This window comes from Denticeps clupeoides, chromosome 2 (genome assembly GCF_900700375.1).
Source record: "Denticeps clupeoides chromosome 2, fDenClu1.1, whole genome shotgun sequence".
Lineage (NCBI taxonomy): Eukaryota > Metazoa > Chordata > Actinopteri > Clupeiformes > Denticipitidae > Denticeps > Denticeps clupeoides.
This window is the reverse complement of record NC_041708.1, coordinates 15,525,234-15,551,521: the sequence shown is the minus strand read 5'-3', so window position 1 is coordinate 15,551,521 and position 26,288 is coordinate 15,525,234. Positions and strand designations below refer to the sequence as shown.

At 41.8% G+C, this 26,288-nt stretch overlaps 1 protein-coding gene across 2 annotated transcripts; it reads left to right on the top strand.

Moving 5' to 3' along the window:
* Nucleotides 1-492: 492 nt before the first annotated feature.
* prkcda (protein kinase C, delta a) lies at nt 493-26,288 on the top strand. Of its 2 annotated transcripts, none has more exons than XM_028964467.1 (18): nt 493-713; nt 1,379-1,527; nt 2,102-2,301; nt 2,406-2,472; nt 9,591-9,750; nt 9,838-9,869; nt 10,851-10,936; nt 11,077-11,206; nt 15,708-15,799; nt 15,883-15,967; nt 16,069-16,199; nt 17,856-18,029; nt 18,619-18,710; nt 18,872-18,934; nt 19,100-19,238; nt 22,514-22,702; nt 22,841-22,969; nt 23,919-26,288. In XM_028964467.1, exons 2-18 carry the CDS (start codon nt 1,419-1,421, stop codon nt 24,075-24,077), a joined length of 2,037 nt encoding a protein of 678 aa, XP_028820300.1. In that variant the 5' UTR covers nt 493-713; nt 1,379-1,418; the 3' UTR covers nt 24,078-26,288. The 2 variants fall into 2 exon arrangements, with proteins under 2 accessions (XP_028820300.1, XP_028820291.1); XM_028964458.1 differs by having other exon boundaries at nt 494-713; nt 15,708-15,808.

Sequence of the window (26,288 nt, the reverse complement as noted above, 5' to 3'; positions counted from 1 at the left end):
AATTTTACGTATTCTCTCCGGTAGCCGGTAAGTTTACAGTTTTTTATCTGCACTGTTCTGCTGCTCTCAATCTTGCTCCAGCACTGCATAAATACTTGCAGTCCAACGTGTCATCATTTCCTCTTGATGAAATGTGTGTGATAAAGAAATTTGGCTGAGGATCACACTGAGAGCCAGTAATGGCAGCTCAATTGCTGCAGACACACACCAAGGCAATAAACGCTTAGTCTTTCACTCTATGACATGTTTAGTTTTGCACCCACACAAATCTAGGCCACACACCCGCACTGCGGACAGAGCAAAAAATCAGGTTACACACACCCACACACTCACCAAACACAGCATTAACGTGCAGTAGCGGGTCTATTACACTCATTTACACGTTATAAGCAGCACATGAACGTGTGCGTGTGTGAATCACTTGAATACCATGGGCTGAGCGTCGTGCACACTGCCTCTGACTGCGTGCGCGCGTGCATGTGAAACCGATGCGGACAATTTGAAGAGGGGATTAAGCGTGTGTGCGCGCGACTGCACCTGGTCGACGTCACACCTCCCATGCCCGTGCAAGAGTCCCCTAGCTTTCTGTACTTCCTCAAACGGAATCTGAGCAGCGGAACTGGTGTGAAAAAAACACCGCCAGAGGAGGAGAAACACGGAAAGTGCAGAAGAGAGCAAAAAGGGGAAGCTGAGGCGCATCTCGGAAGGAGGAGGTGAGCAACTTGGTGAAAGGGGAGAAATGTTAAGTAGTTTAATGTCAGTGTAAGGCCCGTTTGTTTGTTTGTGTGTGTGTGAGAGAGTGTATTTCATGGACAGTTAAGTTAGGTGATGTGTACATCCTTCACTTGCTCAGTCACTCGTTTTAGTTTCTGACTGTGTGTGTCTGTGTGTTGGCATGTAGTGGATTTCTATTAATGTTTGTGTGTGTGCGATGTATAGTTAGGACAAGACTGTCTAACCTTAACTCTCCCTCTCTCTACCTCCGGCTTTCTCTGTTTCTTTCTTGAAAATGTATAAATTGATACTAACTAACAATTGTGATTTGACTAATATTAGCACATATCAAGTACCGATAGCACTGAATGCATTTTCCTGGCATTCCAGGACTGGGTGCAGTGAGGTGCTCTGTGTGTGTGTGTGTGTGTGTGTGTGTTTGCAACAGGCGTTCTGTTTTGACATGTCTGGAATGAATTTTTGCTGCCTCTCTGTCTGGCACATATCTATGATTGTGCTTTTGTTTTCTGACACATATCCTGGGTTGTCTGTGTGTTTTATCTGTATTTTTAAAGTATGTGATATGTGTGTGTAGGCAAATACACTCCACTGCTTACTTGTGTGTCTAATGTCTAATGACACATGACTGTGTTTCCTTCCGCAGGCCAGAAGTTAGTCTACATGCTAGTGTGTAACATTTAGCCATGGCACCATTCCTGCGGATAGCACTGAATGCATATGAACTGGGGGCACTGCCTCAGCCTGCTGAGTCTCCATTTTGCACAGTGAAGATGAAGGAGGCCATCTCTACAGGTGACACCCCCCATGATCCTAGTGCACCCTCCCCCGTATTCACTCCACTTTACAGCATCAGAATTCTGGTTGAGGGATAAGGGACAAGCCATGCTGGTGCTCATGTTTCTGTATTTGGACTTAGAAGGGGAAAAAGTTGAAAACCACCCTAAATCTGAAGGTTTCTCAGTATGTGGTATCCTGGTTGTTTAAAAATGGCTCGTTATCCAGTCCTCAATTAAACCTCTTTAGTAAATTTGTGGTTTATCTGTTATATTCCATAATTTGCAATTTAACACAGCTACACTGGAATATTACCAATAATGTATACACTGAGATACTCTGCAGTATATTAATCTCCCTAACTGATTTATTAGTCATTAAAGTCTGATATGACAACAATTTTATACAATAAAGGCTATTTATAGTAGCAATTTTTGCATCCATGATATCTGGAAGTATAATTTGTATTTTTGGGGATTACAACTTTGTGACTGACACAAGAAAACTTATCAAACAACCTTAGAGTGAGGTGTGGCTGATACGGAATTTCTTGTTCTCTCACTGCCTGTTTCTCTCTCTTTCTCTCTCCAAGAGCGGGGCAAGACTCTAGTTCAGAAGAAACCCACGATGTTCCCTGCCTGGAGGTCCAGTTTTGATGCTCACGTGTATGAAGGACGTGTCTTGCAGGTGCTACTGATGCAAACTGCTGAGCTGCCATTGGCTGAGATGACAGTGGGAGTGTCAGTTCTTGCTGAACGCTGTAAAAAGGCAAATGGTCGTGCTGAATTTTGGGTATGAAAAAGTGTGGATGATTGGGTTAGCGATTGATTGGGTTGTTTATATAAAATCTAAAATTCTGTGTGTATGTGTGTGTGTATGTTTACATATGTGGACAGGTGGACCTACAGCCATCGGGAAAAATCATGATGTCTGTGCAGTACCTCGTGGAGGATGCAGATACAGGTACAAATAGAAAGATTTTGAGTGAATGTTTTCCCACAGCCCTTTATAGTTTCCCACAGTGCTTTATAGTTAAGTGGCCACCATAACTACTTTCCCATGGAAGATCAAAATTTCGCTCATATCTGTCATGGTCCACGGAACCAGAATGTGAGCACGTGTAGGAGGAGACGAGGAACCCCGGTGCGGTGGGACGCAAGGAAGCAGGTAAGTTCCCTCCGACTTCCTATGCAAACGTGTTACAGTACGCTTCCGGTACTCAGTCACCAAGGAAGGGTCCAGGATGAAACGACTCAGGATCCAGGACTGCTCCTCTGGTCCGTAGCCAGTCCAGTGCACAAAATACGGGACCCCCCGACCCCTGCGCCGAAAGTGAATGATGCATGGTGGCGGTGGATCCGGAGCTGGTGGATGAACAGACGATCGGATGAATGGCTTCAGCTTGTTGACACGGGAGGGAGCTGGAGACGGTAGGCGAGGGGATTGATCAGGCTGTGGATCTGAAATGGCCTGATGGACTCGATTTTGAGACGAAGATCCTGGGTGGACAGTCACACTCTGTCCCACTCGGAAGCGCAGTCGGCGTGGGTGCCAGTGGTCGTGCTGGGCTGACGTCCTTTTGACAGCCATGGTTCATCTGACGGCCAAAGGGACCCCACCTGCGGGCACCTGGTGGGCAAAGATGGCGTATTGAAAGCCATAACAGACTTCAAATGGGCTATGTCTGGTGGTGGAGGAAACCTGCAGGTTATGGGCCAGCTCCGCCCAAATGAGAAACCCGGGCCAGGTGCGTTGATGGTCTGACACAAAGCACCGCAGGTATCATCCCAGCTGTTGTTTGTTTCTCTACACCTGGCTGTTGGTCTGAGGGTGGTAACCAGAGGAGAGACTGCAGGTGGAACCAATGAGGCGGCAGAAGGCCTTCCACACAGCTGAGACAAACTGCGGAGACAATCCCATGGAGGCGGACGACGTGTTGAAGCACAAGGTCAGAAGTTGTGGCAGAGGATGGTAGGCCGGGCAGGGTGACTATGTGGACAACCTTGGAGAAGCGATCCACTATGGTCAGGATGGTGGTCATTCCGTTGGCTTCAGGGAGACCGGTGATTAAATCCAAGGCCAGGTGGGCTCAGGGACGATGAGGAAGAGGATGCAGGGGACCAACAGCAGGAGTGTTTGGAGTCTTGGCCTGGGCACAGACGTCACAGGCGTCCAGGTAGGCCTGTACATCCCGCCGTAACGAAGGCCACCAGAACCCCCGGCGAAAGAAGGAAAGGATCCTTTGACATCCTGGATGGCCCGAGAGTACAGAGGAGTGGCCCCAATGCAGCACATTGGACTGGCAGGTGTTGGGGACGTACAGGCACCCTGGTGGGATGTTGGCCGGGCCAGGGTCGGACGTCTGGGCAGCCCATACCACTGGAGAGGACCCAGGATGGGATATGGTGGGAGAATGGGCTCGAGGTCAGAGGATATGAAATCTGGAGCATGCTGTCGGGACAGTGCGTTATCTTTTTGGTTCCTGGAACTGGGATGGTAAGATAGGTGGAAGTTGAATTGTTCAAAGAAAAGGAACCACGTCGTCTAACGGGGATTGAGTTGTTTGGATGCTTTGATAATAATGAGGTTTTGATGATCGGTCCAGACCAGTGTCACCACTTCTCGAGTGCCCACTTGACTGCTAGCAGCTCATGGTCCCCCACCCTGTAATGCCGCTGAATCAGAGTGGAATTCTGTGAGAAGAAGCAACACAGGTGCAATTCCCGGTCCGGACCGCGTTGAGAGAGGACAGTGCCAGCACCCACCTCTGATGTGTACACTACCACAACAAACGGAAGTGAAGGATCTGGATATTGAAGGACACATGTTGGATGTGGGATTCCAAGGTGTGTGAGTAGATGAGGACATCATCCAGGTCAGCATACACCCACCATCCCAGTATGTCCTGGAGAGCGTCATTAATGAACTGCTGAAAGACGGCGGGTGCATTGCACAGTCCAAAGGGGATAACTAATGACTCGAAGTGACCAGTGGGGGTGATGAATGCTGTCTTCCACTCGTCACCCTCTCGATTGTGGATGAGGTTGTAGGCCGAGCGTAGATCCAGCTTTGTGAAATACTTTGCCACCGAGCGGCCGGTGAGGTCGATGGGCGGATGGTGTCGTTCTGAAGCGCCTCTGCCACAAACTGCTCCATGACCAATTGCTCTGCTTTAGAGAGAGTAGAGAGGGAGGAACATTATCTAAAACAGGACGGGTTGATTCTGAATTTGAGGTGGAAGACGGAGAGGGCTGTGGCAGAAGGCAGCGGCGATGGCAATGCGCTTCCCACTCCCAACACCATGCCTGATGACCAGGAGAGATGAAATTCGTGGAGAGACAGCCAGGGGAACCCAAGGAGGAGTGGTGAGGTGATGATGGTGGTAATAAAAAATGGATTTATCGACGTGGTAGTCGATCCGGAGCTGGAGAGCAACTGTGCAGTGAGGGCGTGGGGATGTGATGTGCTCTAACAAATGAGTTGTCTATGAAGTTTCCAGCTGCCCCGGAATTCACAAAGGCAGTGGTGGAGACGACATGCTGATTCCATTCCAGGATGGCTGGGAGAGTGAGTCGTGAAGTCGGCATGAGGAAGAGTATAGAGTATGAACGAATAGGGCAGGTTAAGCGGTTGTGTGAGGGTGAAGTGCAGTATGCACACTAGCCAAAAACGCCGCTGTTTCTCTTCATTGCTGAGGTCTGCCCGACCAAGCGGCATGGGTTCCCCCCGATTGTCTGGAGGAGTAATGGTGGTCCGTGGGGATGAAAACGGGGGTTGAAGGGTCCGATGCATGATTGGAGTGGTAGCTGCAGTTTTTTCAGGTGCACCAGCAGGTGGTGATCGATCCGAAGCACCAGTTGGATAAGTGCTTCATAAGTTGCTGGCATCTCCCGGCTGACCATCTCGCCGCGGATTTGTGGGGCCAGTCCTTCATAGTAGATCATCCGGAGGGCGTGGACGTCCAGAGTTTTTGCAGCCAGGGTCCGGAATCGTGCGGTGAGCCCTGCCGCAGATGATACAACTTCCACGCCGTCCAGATGGCAGAATGTGTTTTTTTAACTCCTCCACGAATGCGGGATAGGTCGGCGATGCAGAAGGCGGGGCCTTCCGCCGTGCAGCCGGACTGGTCAACAGGGAGAGGAGTAAAGCAATCTGCGATTGGGAACCGGGGTAACGGCTGCAACTCGAAAATCAATGACAGAGTGTTTTGGAGTGCCTCGCCACTCCCCTCTGTCCCGTTCCAGCGCTCCGGGAGTGCCAGACTGGGTTCAGGAGCCGTGGGGGGGAGAAGACCCTGCGCCGCGTTCGCCGCTTCATGCTCACGACACCTGATGAGGTTCTCCTGGTGCGCTACCCGATCATATAAAGCAGCAAAATCTGAGGGATTCACAGTGGGCCCAGTCATTCTGTCACAGTCCACGGAACCAGAACGTCAGTGCATGTAGGAGGAGACGAGGAACCCTGATGCGGTGGGACACAAGGAGGCAGGTAAGTTCCCTCCGGCGTAAACCGCAACACCACACGGATGTTGTCGTTCGCGTTACAGTACAATTTAGTATGGGACAGGACAAGAGGAAGGAGTTCAGGAGAGAGGATATGAGAAGGTCAGGAACAGTCTTACTTTTAGGTGAAGGAATGAAGCCGAGTCTCGTTGAAGTGTGTCAATCAATGACTGAGCAGCTGGCAGTGGCCATCTTCCCAATTTATAGGAGTCACGTTACCTCGTTTCCATGTTGCTCCCAGTCACATGGATGGAATCATGTGACAATATCACAGTGAGACTGAGTTTATCTATTGGTTGAATATGGTATTACTCCTATCACTTGTAACTAAACCAAATACTAGGACTACGTTCTATCTAGAAGTTGGATAGTATGTGCAGGACATGTGAAGGTAAGTTAGGTTCATATATATTTGGACTCGGATACAATACACAAAAGCTACTTAATTGAACTGAAATTAATTGACAGGTGTGGGCAATTTCTTTGTTAAGTTGATAAAAGATCTATAATTAACTCTTAAGTTAAGTCTGCATGTCAACTGCATTGAAATTGTTTCATTTTAAATTAATTGTCTTGATGTACCGAGGACAAAATTCTGAAAACTTGACAAGGTCCAGAACTAAACAAATTAATTGAATATCATATCAATTGTTTGCTCATATATACTATTCTACTAATAGTCTAATATTCTTATACTATTCTGATGGCAGGGGGGAGTACCCTAGTAGGTCACATACACATACACTACTTTTTGTAGTCACATGTTCAAAACCCATTTAATACCATTGCATCCCTGAGCAAGACACTTAACCCTGAGTGTCTCCAGAGGGATTGTAACTAAAGTCGCTCTGGATAAGGACATCTGCTAAATACCATAAATGTAAATGTTTCATGATTGCACAGCCAAATGGATGGAAAATTGGATCTGCAAGTAAAATTGCTTTTTAAAACGAAACAATCAAAAATAAGAAAAATAAATACAAAAAAATATAAACAAATTTTTTTTAGCAAAATTAAGAACATACAAACCTGGGCAGTGTTGGCCTAGTGGACAAAGAAACAAACTGTAAGGTTGCCGGCTAGAATGCCAAACCACCAAGGTGCTACTGAGGTGCCACAGAGCAAAGCACCGTCCCCACTCACTGCTCCCCAAGTGCCTTTCATGGCTGCCCACTGCTCACCAGAGTGATGGGTTAAAAGCAAAGGACACATTTTGTTGTGTGCATCATGTGCTGTGCTTTCACTTCACTTCCTGTAGACATATTTCAGTGCACTCTTTCATAACCTTTTCAATTGGCTTTGATCTCTGCAATGTGAAATCCACATCTCTATTTGCAGTTCAAGGTTTGTATTTCAGCACAAACCTATAGTCCGCTAGATCTGTTATCCTACAATGGCAACTTGTGACGCACATCAGGGGATTAATGTCGCTGTATAGCACAAAATGTGGTGTGTGAAACAAATAATCAGGAAACCATTCTTTGACTGCCCATTTCAGGGATTCTAATTTACCAGTGTGTAAGTTGTAATTCTGTTCTGACTGTGTCAATGTCTCGAATTAATATTCTATGATTCTGAAAATGCCTTTTTGGTGCTGATACAGAACTGCACCCAGGCCATCCTCAGAGGCATTCACAAGTAAGCCATCTTAATATATCATCAGAGGTGGGTGTGTCAGTTGGTAGATTATTTTCTCTCACTGGGGTTGATATTTCATGCTTCAGTGCATGGACTGCTACCATCACTTTAGGGTTCCTTTTGTATCCCTCTACAGAGATTTTTTGACCCAACTTAAAAAAAAGTCACATTTCTGTCATGGGGGAGGCCAGGTGGCACACAGGAGGTGACTCCTGGTGATGCAGGAGGACTGGGGAATGAGGGGCATGGGCGCTTAGTCTGGCGTGAGTGGGCAGGAGGCTGGGGAGTGCTTGGGTGTGGGAGCACATTAGCAGGCATTGGGCCAGTGGACCACTGTGGTAGAAGCACATGGTGGAATTAACTCTTTGTGCACTGGGCCAATTATCACTATTTCCACCTGTTTTCCTCTTGTCAATTCAAATGCAAGGTACTCACGTGAGAATTTTTTTTACATTAATGGGAACAATAGTACAAACTATAGTAGTATGTATGCAGGGTTTTAAAGTACTTTTTTTCATAGTCACAGTTTTTCTGGATTTTTTGTTTGAACCCTTTATGGTTTTTTGATGGCTAAAAAAGGATAAATTGTAAACATGTTTAAATGACATGTTTAAATTGCTGACAAGCTGTAAGAGGTGTAGAAAAGTGCATTCAGAAGACAGGATTAATTAAAAAGATTTCTCTTTGAAAAATTTTGTGCAGTTTTGTAAAGTTTGGTATTTGTGTTCTGTAAAATGGTAGTTTTTTGGTATATTTCGTGATTAGAACAATTGACTACTGTTTAGGAGCTGGCACATACACCTGGAGTATTTACCTTGGCTTGAGTGTTGGAGCAGGGAACAGACAAAAGAGAATTATTCAGGCAGGGGTATGCTAGGTCAAAAGAGCAAGGGGATTGAGCAGAGATGGTGCTGGTAGGCAGCAAGAGTTCAGCAACATTGATATCCAAAACAGCAGACAAACAAGGGCAATACCAAAAAGAGCAGTCAGGCATAAAATGTCAGCATGAGGCGCTTGTCAAAAAGCAGGAAGAAGCAGAAACAAAGGGGAAAACCACAACGATGAGCAGACAAGGATCCAAGATGACCACCAAGAGGAAGCAGACCTCTTCCTTGTCTGATTGAGGACGGTTGGCCTTTGCGGGTGTTTGCGTGCTTCTTGCTGGCAGAGAGGTGGAACAGGGGTCCGTGACAGAGTTCCCCCTCTGTGCCCAGCACAGGATGGGCCAGAACCAGAAGGATGGGTATTGTGGAACTCCTGGATGAGGGCTCAGGAGTGCACAGGTTAACTCTGGGCATTGGTCATACCATGTGGGGCAATGTCCTGTCATAAATATTTCTTCAGCTCCTGATTGAGCTGCTTTGCCTGGCTGCTTGAGAAGTGAGGCTCACCTTCACGCCTGGCTCCAGAATTACCCTATCATCTGGTAAAACCCCCCAAGAGACATCATGGATTACTCTTGAGGTCAGGCCACATACACTTCAGGACAGCACACCTACAACTCAAAGCAGGAACATGTTATGAAGCAGCAATAGTCTTTTTCATTACTTCAACCCTCCCATGAATCACTGGTGCTGGAACACCAGTGGCTGGCACTTCAGGAAACCCAAATACAATGGAGCACTGGCTGGAGGGAGGGCTGTCAGAAACACCAATCTGGCCCCCCAGCCTACCAGGTTACCTCAGCCCAAGTAACCACTTTGACCAGAATCCACCACAAGGCCTATGCCTTATTCCCAGTCATGCCCTTTGCTGAGTCTGCTCATCTGCATCACCTCGCCCAACTATCAACTATGGAGCTGAGTTGAAGAGCCCAACTGTAAATTCTAGTGTTGTGTATTGGTGAAAATGTGTTTTGAAATATTGAAAAAATTGTTGGTTGTTACCATAGAGTAGAATATCACATGTAAATGAACACATCTCTCTTTCTCTCCCTGCCAGAGTCCAGGCTGTCAATGATGATGGATCAGGAAGGTCCAACCTTGAACCGCCGCAGAGGAGCCATTAAACAGGCTAAGGTCCATTTCATCAAAAACCACGAATTTATTGCTACCTTCTTCAGACAGCCTACCTTCTGCTCGGTCTGCCGTGATTTTGTCTGGTGAGCTCTATTTGTGCATATGTGTATGTGTGCGCTTGCGCAGTGTGTACTGAATGTGTGTATTGATTGCATGTTTGTTTTATATAGGGGCCTCAACAAGCAAGGTTACAAGTGCAGACGTAAGTGTCACATTCGCACACTGTCACAAATATTCCTGAACAAAATATCCTTTACAAATATAACATTTACTTGTATGAGTCATTTTAGCTTAATCATGAGGCATCAGTCATGTGTTTTTGTTTTTAACCGATGCAATAAAAATCTTATGATATAAGTTTTCTTGTGAAATCTGCTGTGCTGCACCATCACGTTTCCTGCAATTTCAGAAATCCTGCTTAATATTCGGATAATATTGCATGTGATCAGAACTACCAAAACTACCATGATATTATTTTTCCCCTTCCTTCGGCTTCTCTTATTAGGGATTGCTACAGGGGATGGTTGCCTGCACAATTTATTTCAAAAGAGTTTTTACCCAAACTTGAGACTGGCACCACGTGTGTCCCCAGTGGCTAAAACTTCCAGGACATTCATGTTTGTAATTTTCTAATCTGAACCTTCTATCACCCACATTAATATTCCCTTAGCAAATTGAAAGTCAGACATTGTGCACAGAGCAAAATCTGTCCTCTGCATTTAACCCATCAACTTGGCCAGCAGTGGTTAGCTGTGGGCAGCCATGAAAGGCTTGTGGAGCACTATGTGGGGACAATACCTTGCTCAGTGGCATCTCAGTGGCACCTTGGCAGTTCAGGAATTGAACTGGAAACTTTAGGATTACAGGTCCACATACCTATTAGGCTACCACTGCCCCAGTTGGATCTTGTATTTTGTGACCAGACCAGTACTCATATCCAAACATTCACTGCAATTTAGAAATGGGATTTGGGCATGTCTCAAACTCATGTTGTGAATGGAATTGAGGTGAAATTGGAGCAAAACCGAGTGACCACTCCAACTCGAAAGCCTAAAATTACCATGACTTTCATGTCACTTAATAAGTGAATAGAGACATCTGACTACAACTAAAACTTGTTTGTATAGAAATTGCAGTTATAAACATTCAGACTTTGTAAATTGTGTGTTTGTTTGTAACCCAGAATGCAATGCAGCCATCCATAAGAAATGTATTGATAAAATAATCGGCCGGTGCACTGGGACTGCTGCTAACAGTCGAGACACTGTGGTACGTACAATGAAGATGATGAGTAGACATGCCAGCCACAGGAAATGAACACAATGAATTCTGTGTGTTATTCAGATTATCATTGCTCATTTCTTTAAAATAAACAATGTGTGTGTGTGTGTGTGTATGTACTTGTGCAGTTTCAGAAGGAGCGCTTTAAGATTGATATGCCTCATCGCTTTAAGACTCATAACTACATGAGCCCAACGTTTTGTGATCACTGTGGCAGTCTGCTGTGGGGCCTGGTCAAACAAGGACTCAAGTGTGAGGGTAAGTGCCAAGATAGAGATTAGGCCATAAAATACAGGTGCACGTCTGTGCATATGCCTGTGGCACGGCTCGACCCCCATATCACCGGGAAGAAACCGCTCTACCAGTACGTGGGGGTCGTATTCCAGTCCTGGCGCGTCTCGCCACGGAGCTGCCCAACCCCACGGGCAATCCTCCAGCGCTTCTTGCTGGCGCCTGTACTCACCATGACTGGGTGCCCGTACTCACCATGCGTTCTTCCTCATGTTTCTTCTCTACCTTTTCCCTCTGCGCTTTCGGTTGGGGCTGCGACATTCTATCACATCCGTGAGCTGACAGGGGAAGGAAGCGCAGAGGCTGGGAAACGTTTATTCACAATAAAGGGAAACAAATCCAGGCACAAGGGCCGAAAACAACATAAACAGACCCGCAGGTGTGTGGAGATTGCCATACGTAAATCGGTCCACAAAGAATGTTGCAGCCGCTGATGGGCGGCTCAATAGCGCCTTATAACGGCAGTCCTGATTGGGCCCAGGTGCCTCCAATTGTGACACATCCCACTAATCTGGAAATATAAAATATTCAGGAGTTAACGTTCCACCTAGGCTGGCAGACATAATTAAACTAAACCACATAAGGTAGAAGAAGATCTGGCCAGATGGAAATGTCTACCCATATCACTCAATGGAAGGGTCACCTCAATAAAAATGATTGTTTAACCAAGAATTAACTATTTATTTGCAATGATCCCAAGCAAACCATCATCTGACTGGTTTAAGCCAAAAAATGCTGCAAAAAGCAAGGACAAAATAGGATTTCTTAACAAACAGGCTACAACACGTGGCTGAACATAGAAAAGGCACTGTGCAGTAACATAGAGATTTCAGACCCACCATTCATTAGCTCAATTATCAAATGACACTTATTTTTTAAAAGCATCAGGTTTTAAAAATGTGCACCCATCTGGAATAACCCAGAGATACTGAAAAATAATAATATGATAAACTTCACATATTGGAGCTGTAAGGGCATTGAATACATGGAACACATATTAGAAGGGAAAACAATTAATTCCTCAAATCAAATAAAATCACAGTACCACCACGTGTGGTAGAATTCCTTAATCTAAAAACTCCCAAATTACTGTCTAAAATATAGAAGACTTTTTCCAAAACAGATAAATCAGTCTCCCTTCCTATTGCTAAATTGGAGCTAAGACTACAATTTCTGGTCTCAGATTTGTTTAAAAACATTTAAATTAACTAGAAATACCAATCTACAATCAATGCAATATAAAATACTTTAGGGAGTGCACTATATAGGCCAAAGGATGTGCAGAATGGGTTTTATGTCTACTAAAAACTGCTCACACTGTCAAGGTGACATACCTGACAATGACACCCACATTCTTTGGTTCTGTCCACCTGTTCAAAGGTTTTGGTGCAGGGTTTGTGAAGATTTATTAAAGTGTCTAAAATGTACCATTTCAGCCTCTCCTTCAGTCTGCTTGTTGGGCGACCTAGATGTTTCAGCATGTGTAAAGAATTTCCACCACGGAAATTAATACAATCCACATAGCTTTTACTACCGCATGTGAAAACTGTCCTCATGTACTGGAAAAATAAAAACAATTTTTTTTTAATTAGGGTTGCAACCAACAATTATTTTAATTTGTCGATTATTTTTTGATTAATCAGAGAATTGGATAAAAAAAAAACAAGAAACGTGAAAGTGAAGTGATTGTCACACGTGATACACATCAGCACAGCACACAGTGCACACAGTGAAATTTGTCCTCTGCATTTAACCCATCACCCTGAGTGAGCAGTGGGCAGCCATGACAAGCGCCTGGGGAGCAGTGTGTGGGGACGGTGCTTTGCTCAGTGGCACCTCAGTGGTACCTTGGCAGATCGGGATTCGAACCAGCAACCTTCTGACTACGGGTCCGCTTCCTTAACCACTAGGCCACCACTAGGCCACCACTGCCCCTAGTGCCCCAAAATGAATGCTGAAAAGAATTCATTTTGAACCCTTTATTCAAAAACAGAACAAAAATCTTAGTAGTACGTATTAGTAATAAACATGTACAAACACAAAAAATACACACATGTATGCTTTACATCTGCCAAATATATAGACTTAATATATATTAATAAAGTGCAACCTGAGCTGCCAGAACAATAAATAATTTATAAAAAAATACAAATCAGAAAATTTTACAGGATTTCTTTGAATGTCAGAGCTTGTTCTCTGCACTACACTGCAGATGCACACACTGCCACACAAAATTGCGCTTTATTTATTTATTTATTTATGCTCCGCCCTGTCTATGTGGTGCCGAACTCTGCTAGCATCAGTGCACGAGAGAGACCGAGTGTGTTGACTATGCTCCGCGCTCAACTAAAGTTTTTTTTTTAATAATTAAATGTCGCCGCATCGTGGGACGCAACGAATTGATTATGAAATTTGTTGCCAACTAGTTTATAAATCAGTTTTTAACAATTATATCGATTTGTTGTTGCAACCCTAATCGTAATATCAACCAGTAGAGAGTTCATTAGCTGGACTAATTTAGTCTTGATACAGCCTCTGCTGCCACACCAGGTCAATTGCTCTGGGGCAGTAGTCAGCGCTGGGGCAGTGGTCCTGGCTGGGATGGGGCTGTGGTGGCATTTGGAGGGTGAGTTGTAATGGCGGTTGCATTATGCACTGCTTGGGGTAGCCTGTTCCCGTGGATGTAGGCTACTGGCCTGGTGGCTGTGCCATTCATTCAGAATATCTCAATATTAATTGCACTTAGATATTAAGGGTTCTTGGGAGGGCCCAAGCTGACACCAACTGCGGTATGGCAGAGGGTTGTCAGCTCCATACCCCTTCCAACAGCACATTTGCAGAGGTGAGGGGAGGCAGGGGGTCTTTTCACACCCTCACTCTCCATGTGCTGGCTGGGACTGGGGGGTGAAAGGATGAGCTGGCTGCCCAGTCAGGGTCTGGGCTGGTGGGATTCCTTGCTGTTGCAGCGACCAAGTGGTCTTCTTGCCTCCAACACAGGATGAATGTAGACCATCTCCTGGGTCTAAAGCAAACCACCCCTCTGGGGGTGGTAGTCCCTGGATCTGGGAGATTAGGGTAAGTATGGAGAGTGTGAATGTGTATACAGTGTTTATTTTTGTGTCTCCATGTTGGGTGAATATGTGAATATTTGCATATGTGTGTATGAAGATGGGAACTAGTGTTTATGAATTTATGACTAAATATTTCCGCCAATGAACTTTTTGGACGTGAATTAGACAAGATGAGATGTAAATGCTGGTCATGTGACAATACTTATAATGAAAAATATGTAATATTGTTGACGAATAATAACAAGACTAAATATAGTGTCCAAAATAAAATCTAGACTAAAAGATTTCTCTTGATGAGATGAGATGCTATTTCCTCTCTATATCACAGTATCTCCCATCCTGAAAAAAGGAAAAACTTGAGAGCTCTCCATCTAATTAGCCTTTAGAGTTTATAAGACAAAGCTACTCAGTTTCTTGTGAGCATATGTTGTAATGGTTTTTCCCAGCTTCACCCTTTAAAGGTGCATTTACAATAGTGTGTAAGCGATTGCTTTATTTGTTTACAAATTCATAAAAATTCAGAAGGGCACGTTGCAAAATGCAATTTACTGGCACACTCCCCGGATGTCTGAATTCATCACATCATAAAATAAAAACACTGTCCACAATCATAAATCCCAGCACAGCAGTCAAACAATTCAAAACATATGGAAAATAAAACACCACAATTACAAACCTGCAAAACCACACGCATTATAACCAGACCCCCATGGCGCATCCGAGTTTGGTACAGCCGCACAGATCTACACCGCCACCCCTGGTACCACACACACACATATACTGAGATTTGAATAAAACATGACTTCTCCGTCTGTAGTTTGCGAGACCCCGCCGCCTTGCCGAAAAGAAACCTCCCTCCCCAGATTCAGCACCAAATACTCACACCTCGCGACAGTACCCCGCTGGTGGTCACCTTCTCTTTCCTGGCTTCAAAAATTCTGACAAGCCATAAAAAAAAGGAAGAAGAAGCTTTTTATTTTAAAATTAAAAATTAAAATTATTTTTTATTTATGCAACAGTCTAATGCAGCACCTTTTAAATGTTTAGAAATTATCATTGTCGGTTTAATGACTTATGGCTTTTGTCTCTCAAAAACAGTGTCAGACGTTTTTTTTGTAACATAATTTAGCTACTACAAACATACGTTAAACTGAAATGCTTTTTCAGTTCACGAGCCATTGACAAATACTTTAAAACTAATTGTATACTACATAGAGGTCCTTAATTCAGTGGTCTAAAGGACATTTTTAACGGCAAATTTTCTCTGTCTGCCAAGTTCCTGGTGACACATTTTCTTGTCATGCATCTACATTTGTGTCCACAGTAGCAAAATGGTCCTTGAAATGCCCATGAATGTTCCATATTAATGTTTAAAATGCTGTTTCTATTTCTCTCAGACTGCACTATGAATGTCCATCACAAGTGTCAGACAAAAGTTGCAAACCTGTGTGGAATCAACCAGAAGCTGCTGGCTGAAGCATTGACCCAAGTCAGTCAGGTGTGTGGTGTGTTTGTGTGTCTGTTTGTGTGTGATTTGTGTGAATGCTCATTAGATTTATTCTCTCTCTGCAGAAATCTACTCGGCGTTCTGAACCCAACCAACAGGATGTCCCTGTATATCAGGACTTTGGCAAAAGCTCTGGACTGGACCTCGGTGGTGAGTGTGTGTGTGTATGTGTCTAAGAGAGAGTATTCACTTAACAATAAACAGTATGGAAGTTGTTGATAATGATGAATGATGATGAGTTTGTGTTACAGACGGGATTCCATATGGGTGCTTGTGGGAGTCATCAGGCCCTCGGTCTCCATCACAACTCACTCACCAAACACACATCAGCATTGACAGCTTTATTCTACACAAAGTGCTGGGCAAAGGCAGCTTTGGAAAGGTAACACAGACACAGGCACCTTCACATTAGAATTTTGTTTTAATTTTTGCCTATTCAAATTGGATTCATACATTTAAAAATATATTTAGTAGTTTTAACAATTTTCACAGTTTACTTGTTTCCTTGAACATGTCCAAGTTTCAGTAGTGGATAGTAACAAAGTAAATGTATTTTGTTGTTGTTCTTAAGTAGTTTTTGTGCATGTGTACTTTATTAAAGTATTTACATTTCTGGAGACTTTTTACTTTAACTCCAGTACATTTCAATGACAAATATCATATTTTTCACTCCACTACTTTTTCCAAAGGCAGTCGTTCCTTATTTTACGTTTAAACCTTTGAGATGTCAGATCAAAACTAAGAGTCACGCTGTACACCAATCAAATTACAGCACACGGCTATTGACCTGTTATACTACTTGTTGTTTGAACTTGCTTATGCTGCCATTTAAGATGGAGAACACACTGGAGGACAGTTTGCCAGAACATCCATGGCTTTATTTGTGAGATTAAATTCAATTAAATTATAGATAAATAAATAATTCTTTGACTCAGCCTCATATGACAATTTTACAAGAATTCACCGTTTAATCTAAGGAAACACCTAGAGTGGCTAGTTTCTCAACAAAGTTAGCTAGGCAGGCTGGGAATATGCCGCTACCCATACCCATAAAGCTATTTTATCCATATCAAATCGATGTCTGTGTTAGGCATTTCAGTGTATTTTATAATATGGTTCATAATAAGTTTTTCAGTGATAAACATGATAAAAGTGATGACAATAGTGAAGTGATAAAAGTGATCAACGTGATTTTAACTTCTCATGCTGGAAAATCAAATCTATTTTGACGCACAGTATGATGCTAAAAAATAGCAGTTAGAGTGGAGTTTGTAACCAGATACTGATTCCCATACTTGACCATCACACCACAATATTTTGAGTCATCTTGAGTCCAAAAACAGTGGGAGAAAATCAGCAGAACTGAACTCGGGGACACAATGGTATTAAGTTTGGTTTGAACCTGTGAATTTGTGGTTGTCTGGTTCTTAGGCGAATGTGTTAACCTCTAGGCTAGGATTGCGAGGCACTTTTACCATGTCACTCTTTGGCACTTCAGGCGCTCAGTGGTCTGCACTGTTGCAGTAGTGAATGAACTCTGTGTGTGTGTATTTTGGAGAGTTACTCAAGGTCTGTTCTCATTCGCTGAAAGGACACACAATACTTTACACATGCTGAAACAGATTTTCACCATCTTTAGGTCAGCCCCCACCCCCAGACACAAAGAGTTTGGGATTTTAACCCTGCATCTGCTCTCTGCCCACGTAAGGCATTACCTCTTGACTGGGAAGCTTTTAATATTTTATTGTATCCTTTCCTCGATCTTTATCCCTGCTGCAGTGTACCTCCAGATGCATAATTGTTTCAACCCACATTGTACCAAAATGGACCAAAATCTGTATTCAAACTGTGCCAATTATTTAATCTACCATAATAAAATGAAAAATTAGTTCCACATATTCACAACAAGGATTTCTTCCTAAAATATCAAGTTCAAAACAGTCCAACCTGGCAACACTGAGTCTAGAGATAGCAGTGCAGCCTAAACATGCATTTGTGTCAGTAATGTTTATAGCTGTTTTGCATGTTTGTGTTCAAGGTGCTGCTAGCTGAACTGCGGGGCACTGGGGAGTTCTTTGCTGTGAAGGCATTGAAGAAGGACGTGGTGTTAATGGATGATGATGTGGAGTGTACTATGGTTGAGAAGCGTGTGCTAGCTCTTGCATGGGACAACCCCTTCCTTACACACCTTTTCAGTACCTTTCAAACCAAGGTAACACACAGCTTTGTGTACACACACATACACCAACAACACAACAGCAAATTCTTAAAGGTCCCCTATTATGAAAATTTCACTTTATGAGATTATTTAACATTATTATATATACTAGCTTTGACCATGTGATATGTCAGTTTTTCTGTGTTTAATAAATTTGCAAAAATGTCTGTGTTTTCTGTTAATATGCGGTGCCATGTGAGGAATGAGGAAATGACGTTAATGAGGAAAAACATTACTTAATTTTAGCAAATGGCTGGGATATAACAAAAAGTGAAAAATTTAAGAAGCTCTGAATACTTTCCATTACCACTGTATATAAAATAAAAAATAATTGTCAGGGGACCTTTGAAGTAATATAAAATAAAAGGAAAATTAATTTTAAAAAATTAATTAGAACCCCATTTTCCACTGAGACTATGAATCTCCACTATCCTTATACATAATTAATTTCAGTGATCTCCTTAATTGTTTAACTTTGTGTAAAGAAGTCTAATATTTTGACCCTTCTGACATGCAGAGACATTTTTTCCATGATCGTGGGTTGTGTCTTCCAACATGTTTTTCACTAAAATTTATTTTACAGGAGCACCTGTTTTTTGTGATGGAGTACCTTAATGGAGGCGATCTCATGTTCCACATTCAGGATAAAGGTCGTTTTGAACTGTATAGAGCTACGTAAGTAAACACATTTATAACACACGTTTATCATATCTCTAGACTTTGCTAGTCCTAAATCTAACTCAACACCTAAAGAATATCTTGAATTGTTTTTCATCTTAATGCACACCTACACAGACAAGAATATATTAAATGAATCTGTGTGTTTCGCCCTCCAGCTTTTATGCCTCAGAAATTGTGTGTGGTCTGCAGTTTCTCCACTCCAAAGGAATCATATACAGGTAAAACACCAGAGCCCAGATAGGAACTAAACAAAAATGTAGTTGTGTTAATTATGTTACCAAAAAATAAATAAATATATATTTATTCATTAATTTAATGGATTAACATGTTCAGATTGCCAACAATAGTTTTTGCTGGTAATCCTGGCATCAATTTTGGTACAGGGACCTAAAACTGGACAATGTGATGCTGGATGGAGATGGACATATAAAAATTGCTGACTTTGGGATGTGTAAGGAAAATGTTTTTGGAGAGGATCGGGCCACTACCTTCTGTGGAACTCCAGACTACATTGCCCCAGAGGTACACATGCTACAACTACATGCACAGTTACAATCAGTCATTGTAATTTTGAGCTTTCAGTGATTTTCCTTTCCTTTGGAGAACCATCTGGGACAAAATAAACAACGAGTCACAGATTTCCAAAATCAAAATGATTTTATTGAGCCAAACAATGCAAACATTAATTGTAAACATAACAGAAACAAACACATAGGCATGTATTCATGCAGATCAGTATACACAGAAGAAAATAGAAAAATGTTAAACTATTATATATGTGTGTATGTGTGTGTGTGTGTGTATAAAATACATGTTATTATATTTTCCCATAGTTAAATGTAATTATAATGGTATACTACTAATATACAGTTAAAGTCAGTTAAACCCTGATTAGGACCCTGTTGCCAGGCTGATTACTGCTGCGCCCAGCTGTGACAGTCAGAATGGAATGCGTGTGTAAAATAATTTTTCTCAAAATAATTTTAATCTGCTGGTACGATATTTCAACGTTTAGGATCTGACAACACTGATTTGATCTAACATTGGATAGTACATTCTCCAGATGGGCATACACCCATTACTTTTGTGAAAAATAAGGTTATGAAGAACATTGTAGTCAAATATACTTTGTGTGCTAAATCGAAAGAACTGTCCACTTCCTGAAATAGAACAAGTGCAGCTCATCCAGGATGTCATGTCAATGTGCAATGTGCAAAGGTTTGCTGTGTCTGTCAGGAACAGGAGGAGCACTGCCAGAGCCCTCCAAAATGTCCTCCAGCGGGTCACAAATGTGCATGTGTCTGCTCAAACTGTTAGAAACAGTCCCCATGAAGGTGGTATGAGGTATGAGGGCCCAACATCCAGAGGTTGAGGTTGAGCTTACAGCCTAACATCATGCAGCATGTTTGGCATTTGCTAAAGAACAACAAGATTGTCAAATTCCTCCCTGGCACCATGTGCTCTTCACAAATGAAAGCAGGTTCAAACTGAGCATGTGACAAGCATGACAGAGGCAGGAGATGTTGTGGAGAATTTTTTGCTGCCTGCAACATCCTCCTGCATGGCCGGTTTGGCAGTGGGTGAATTATGGTGTTGGGGGCTGCACAGCTCTCCATGTGCTCGCAAGAGGTAGCCTGACTGCCATTATGTACTGAGATGAGGTCCTCAGACACCTTCTGAGACCATAGCATTTTCCTAATGCAAGACAATGCTAGATCTCATGTGGCTGGAGTGTGTGAGCAGTTCCTGCAAGACGAAGACATTGATGCTATGAACTCTCCCGCACATTGCACCACAGACTGTCCAGGAAGTGGCTGATGCTTTATTTCAGGTCTGGGAGGAGATCCCTCAGGAGACCATCTTCCACCTCATCAGGAGCATGCCCAGGCCTTGTAAGAAGGTCATACAGGCATGTGAAGGCCACACACTCTACTGAGCCTCATTTTGACTTGTTTTAAGGACATTACATCAAAGATGGATCAGCCTGTAGTCTTTTTTTCCACTTTAATTTTGAGTGTGACTCCAAATCCAGACCTCCATGGGTTGATAAATTTGATTTCCATAGAATGTTTTTTTCTGTGATTTTGTCTGCAAATTCAACTAGGTAAAAAACATTAATTCAGATCTAGGATGTCTTAATTTTGTGTTCTCTTTATTTTTTTGAACAGTGAACGATTCAAACACTTCAGTTGACTCACAGCTGTTGATTTTGCAATACTGACTCACAGGTTACTGAGTGACTCAGACAGAGTGTATTACAGCTCTAATGCGACGTCATCTATGCAAGCAGATGGGAGATACAGAAATACTGCATAAAAATAATAACACAATCATCCTGTTTTCTTCAACAAAAATGTGTTTTTATTTTGTAAACCATATTTAGTTTTGTTTTTATTTGTCAACAATATCACATAATATATTTCATTATAGTTGACCAGCAGTGTCTCATATCACCTTTACCACGTATGGCCACTCTTCCATACAGGCCTGATTGGTGGAATGCTGCAGAGATGGTTGTCCACAGAGGATTTCTGGAGCTCTGATAGAGTGACTATTGGGTTTTTGGTCACCTCCTTGACTAAGACCCTTCTCCCCAGATTTCTCAGTTTCGGTGGTCAGCCAGCTCTAGTCCTGGTGGTTTTGCTTCCACTTATGGATGATGCAGGCCATTGTGCTCACTGAGACCTTCAAAGCAGCAGACATTTTTCTGTAACCTTCCCCTGATTTGTGCCTCAAGACAATCCTGTCTCAGAGGGCTCCAGCCAATTCATTTGACTTCATGCTTGGTTTGTGCTCTGACATGAACTGTCTACTGGGACCTTATATAGATAGGTGTGTTCCTTTCCAAATAATGTCCAATCAACTGTTTTTTTTTCCACACATGGACTCCAATTAAGGATGATCAGGGTAAACAGGATTAACCTGAGCTCAATTTTGAGCTTCATGGCAAAGGCTTTCTCAGTTTTTTAATGTTTAATAACTTCAAATAAACGTTTTCACATTGACATTATGACAAATGCACAATTCCATTTTGAATAAGGCTGAAACACAACAAAATGTGGAAAAAGTGATGCAATGTGAATACTTTCCGGATGCACTCTATGTGTGTGTGTGTGTGTGTGTGTGTGTGTGTGTTTGTATGTGTTGGTAAATAATGAGTTGACCCTGTATGGGTTTTTAGAAAATCCTAAATAAAACTTACTATATAAATCTTATTTTTTAATGCATGCAAGCATGTATTCCTCTTCCTCACTGTTAACAGTTTTGTTCAGTTTTTTTATATATATTTTCTGGCTGGTGTCAATGTCTATTCTAATCCATATGAAAAATGTGAACATTTGTCAATATGAAAAATGTGAGTTTTCTTGTTAGACTTGGTGTTAGGTGTTGTATAGGGACTATGGTGATATTTTTTGTTAAAGCTGACCACATCATGTTTATAAATGCTAGAAGAAACTAATTTAGTTTTTTTCACAAATATGTAAAACAAACAACGTATATCTTTGTAATAAGTGCAATGTAATTTTGTTTCTTGCTGCTGATTATAAGTGGTGATTCCGTCATTTGACAGCTGTTCAAAAATGTGTAGGTTATTAGTGGTTTTAGATCTGAGGAGTTGGTATCATTTGAGAAAATACTTTGTGAAATACTTATCCTACTTGGTGAGATAATTTATGACCAGGGCTCTTAATGCACAAAAGGAACACAATTTGTTGGAAATGGTGAACAAAATGGTGAATTCATGTACACTGGAGACTGTACCTTACTGCAATGCCATTTGTGCTTGTGTCTCACAGATTATTCTTGGCCTGTCATACACATTCTCTGTGGACTGGTGGTCATTTGGTGTGCTGGTGTATGAGATGCTCATTGGCCAATCACCATTCCACGGTGATGATGAGGATGAACTGTTTGAGTCGATCCGCGTAGACACACCACACTTCCCTCGCTGGGTTACAAAGGAAACCAGAGACCTCTTGGAGAGGGTAAACATGCTTTTAACAACAATGTTAATCTCTCTGTATCTCAGATTTACCTTGAATTGTCTCTTAGCTCTGCATGATTTACATTAAAATTGTTTCTGATATGGTGTGAGATTTCTCATTAGATTTTTTTCTCTCAAGTTGTTTGAACGTGATCCATGCCATCGACTGGGGGTTGTAGGTAATATTCGGGCACACCTCTTCTTCAAGACCATTAGCTGGTCTGCACTGGAGAGGAGAGAAGTGGAACCTCCGTTCAAGCCAAGAGTGGTATGTAGCATTTCCACTTTTCTACTATCACTACTAAAACCTGTAGAACTTTCAGCGAGGTGCAACTGTAAATTTTGTGAACTAACTATACCACATTCAGGAAACTGAATGAAGCTAAACTTTGATAATCTCAAGGATTTTATTAGACACTTTCAGCAAACTGATGTGCAATTGTCATCTTTGTTTCTGTCAATGCTACTTTTCTTAAGAAACGAGGATGGGTCTTGAGAACATGTTAGTTAGCACACATTAACAACATTACATGGGACATTATTATCTTAGTTACTTGTCTTATTTAGGTTCTTGTTGACTTTTTTTTGCCCTCTCCAACAAAATATGTTGCTTGTTCAGAAATGTACTGAAATGTACTGAATGTCCAGAAATACTGGAGTCAATATTCTTTAGTTCATTTTGAAGGCTTCAGGATGACAGACTTTAATGTGTACTGCTTCTTAGGCATGAGAAATAGTTTGACTGATTAATAACAATTTGCTTAAAAACAGTAAACTGTATTGGGGAAGTGGATTGGCAGCAGCAGGAAACACATCTAACAAAGTGCCCATAGGAATAGTCACAAATGGAGCAGTAGCTTTTGGGAGGTACTTCGCCACTGAAATTAAGTTATGGAAAGCTAGCACACTAGTAGCACTTCTGCAGCAATACTAGCTCATGGAAACCATTAAACTACTTCTCCAACAATACATTTAGAATCAGACTTATCAGAAAACATTTTCTCAAACAAAAACTGCAAGACTTGTACTATGCTTTGCACCATGACCTAAAATAACTTGCATGTATTTGTGTGCCTTGAAGAGATAATTTATTTTTGCTCCCAGGATTACCAGACAGAATGCTCGGTCAGAATTTACTATGCAATACTTACTACTGTAATTTGGTCTTTGTTGTATAATTCATAATTGCTTCACTGGCTGGTCTTCTCTAATCACAGAAAGCACCCAGTGACTGCAGTAATTTTGACCATGAGTTTCTCAATGAGAAGCCCCGTCTCTCGCACACTGATAAGAGCCTGATTGACTCCATGGATCAGACTGCTTTTGCTGGCTTTTCATTTGTCAACCCGAAGATGGATCGGCTACTGAAAAACTGACAAACAAGCTCTTTCTGCACTAGATAATCAAATATGCATCAATTAATAACAATGTATGAACTAGATCAAGGTGTTTCTAAGTCTGTACAGCTGTAACATGTATTTTTAGAGTTGGTGCAGTCCATTGGTTTGTAGTTCATCTTCACACGTTTCAATATTCCATTTGTTTTGATAGTGAGGTAAGAATTCTTGTTGCATTACAATTGTTTTCATTTAATACCAAAATTAGTCCACAGATTTAAAAATGTTTTTCTTATTATATCAAATGCTATGATGTAAATTTTGTATATGGTAGTATGATTATCACAAGTGTAAAGAGTATCATACAGCATTCTGCAGATAGTTAAGTATATTTACTTTCATTTACACTTTGAATAGAGTGGCTAAACCTTTAAAATCCACTACAGATAGCGAGCTGCGTGAAAATGGGAGCTATCCATATGTCCCCATGTGTACCAGAACTGGCCTCTCCCTATCCCTGCATGCACAATTCAGTGTTATTACCATATTAATAAAATGTGTATTTTTCTGAGATAATTATATTGCATGAAATTTATGTATGTTTTATTCATTTAACCCCATACAACTTAATATGTTTAGTGTGTCAGTCATTGGCAATGCATTGCAAATATAAGTTAAGGGCAGTTAGCAGTGAAATTGTGTATGATTATCCATCACAAATGTTAAATTATTTAATCACTGTTAATATATACATTTTGTGTCCTACTGTCTATGTAATATAACTGCAGATAAATCTACTCTGATCCTCAGTGTATCCACGGATACAGTCTTATTCTATTCCTACTCAGCCGAAAAGAAAAAAGCAGGGAAATGAAAATGTGAAATGATTTGTATAGAAAACATTACTAAGAATTTGCCATTGACTAAGTTAGCAATAATGTTGTAGTTGAACCTGCATTTTCTGTTGAGCCAAATACTCAACTAGTGTGAATTTGAATAGTTTTAATGCTTTTTTAATCAGTGCAGCGGCTTTCAGCTATACTAAGATCATTGCAAAAGATCAATGAGGCTTTTAAAATGATAGACTTGCATTAGTGAACACAGCATTATATTGGATATCAAGACTGTTTCTGGTTTTTAATGGACCAAACAACTACTTTTATAGTATACTAGTATTACAGTATAGAAGTATACATTTACAGCAGTACTAGTAGTACTGTGGCATGAGTGCAGCATCTTTTTGCTCTACCTTTTGGTGTTTTAGTGTGAATGTTTGCTCTTTGTCACACAAAGTATGTGTACAGCCAGCAGAAATATATATATCCAGTATTGTTGAAAAAGTGGAAAATCAGTGGACTCACGACATCCCCATTGACATCACAGACAGTGAAGTGATAGTTATTGTGAAACAACACACAGCACACAGTGCACACAATGAAATATGTCCTCTGCTTTTAACCCATCACCCTTGGTGAGCAGTAGGCAGCCATGAAAGGTGCCCGGGGAGCAGTGTGTGGGGACGGTGCTTTGTTCAGTGGGACCTCAGTGGCACCTTGGCGGTTTAGGATTCAAACCGGCAACTTTCTGATTACAAGGCTGTTCCCTTACACATTAGGACAACTACTGGAATAACATATGACTACTGCCAACAAATCAATATTTGATTTCAATGTTAATATTATATTATGCTATGCTAATATGTAGACATGGCAACAAGCAGAGCTGCCTCACAGCTACATTGCCAGGACTGCAACAATGACTCTGGTAAGCTCATAGCTGGTTTTATTTTCACAATAACTTGTGCTTACAGAGCTGTATTATACACAGTTACCCTCACAGCATCCACATCATTTCTGTTGACTAATTAGGATTGTTGGAGGACTGTACTTCCCAAATTTACACAGCATGTGAAACATCCAACATACTTATCCACTATACTTGATCATGTATATTCTAAAATCAAGCACTACCATCAATGCACAGCAGCACTTCAGCACTTCAGTCCTAAACACAGTTATAAACTACAGAAGTACTTTAACCAATTAGGTGCAATTAATGGCTCGGATTGTTTCACCAAGAAGCAGAATATTCTTGTTTGTATCTGTTTATTTCAGTAACTCCTGAACACATCAGCGAAACTCTCCCCATGTTTTTTATTTTGTGACACCTGAACATTATGTCTTCAAAGTCTACATGTTAAAAACTGCATTTATATATATTTAACATGTTGAAATAAATTACACAACAAAC

Excerpts from the sequence above, each read along its gene's own strand:
- prkcda (XM_028964458.1), top strand. The coding sequence starts at position 1,419 with ATGGCACCATTCCTGCGGATAGCACTGAATGCATATGAACTGGGGGCA. Across the intron at positions 2,473-9,590 it reads CGTGGAGGATGCAGATACAG|AGTCCAGGCTGTCAATGATG; the intron begins GTACAAATAGAA and ends TCTCCCTGCCAG. Across the intron at positions 18,711-18,871 it reads TTTGAACTGTATAGAGCTAC|CTTTTATGCCTCAGAAATTG; the intron begins GTAAGTAAACAC and ends TTCGCCCTCCAG.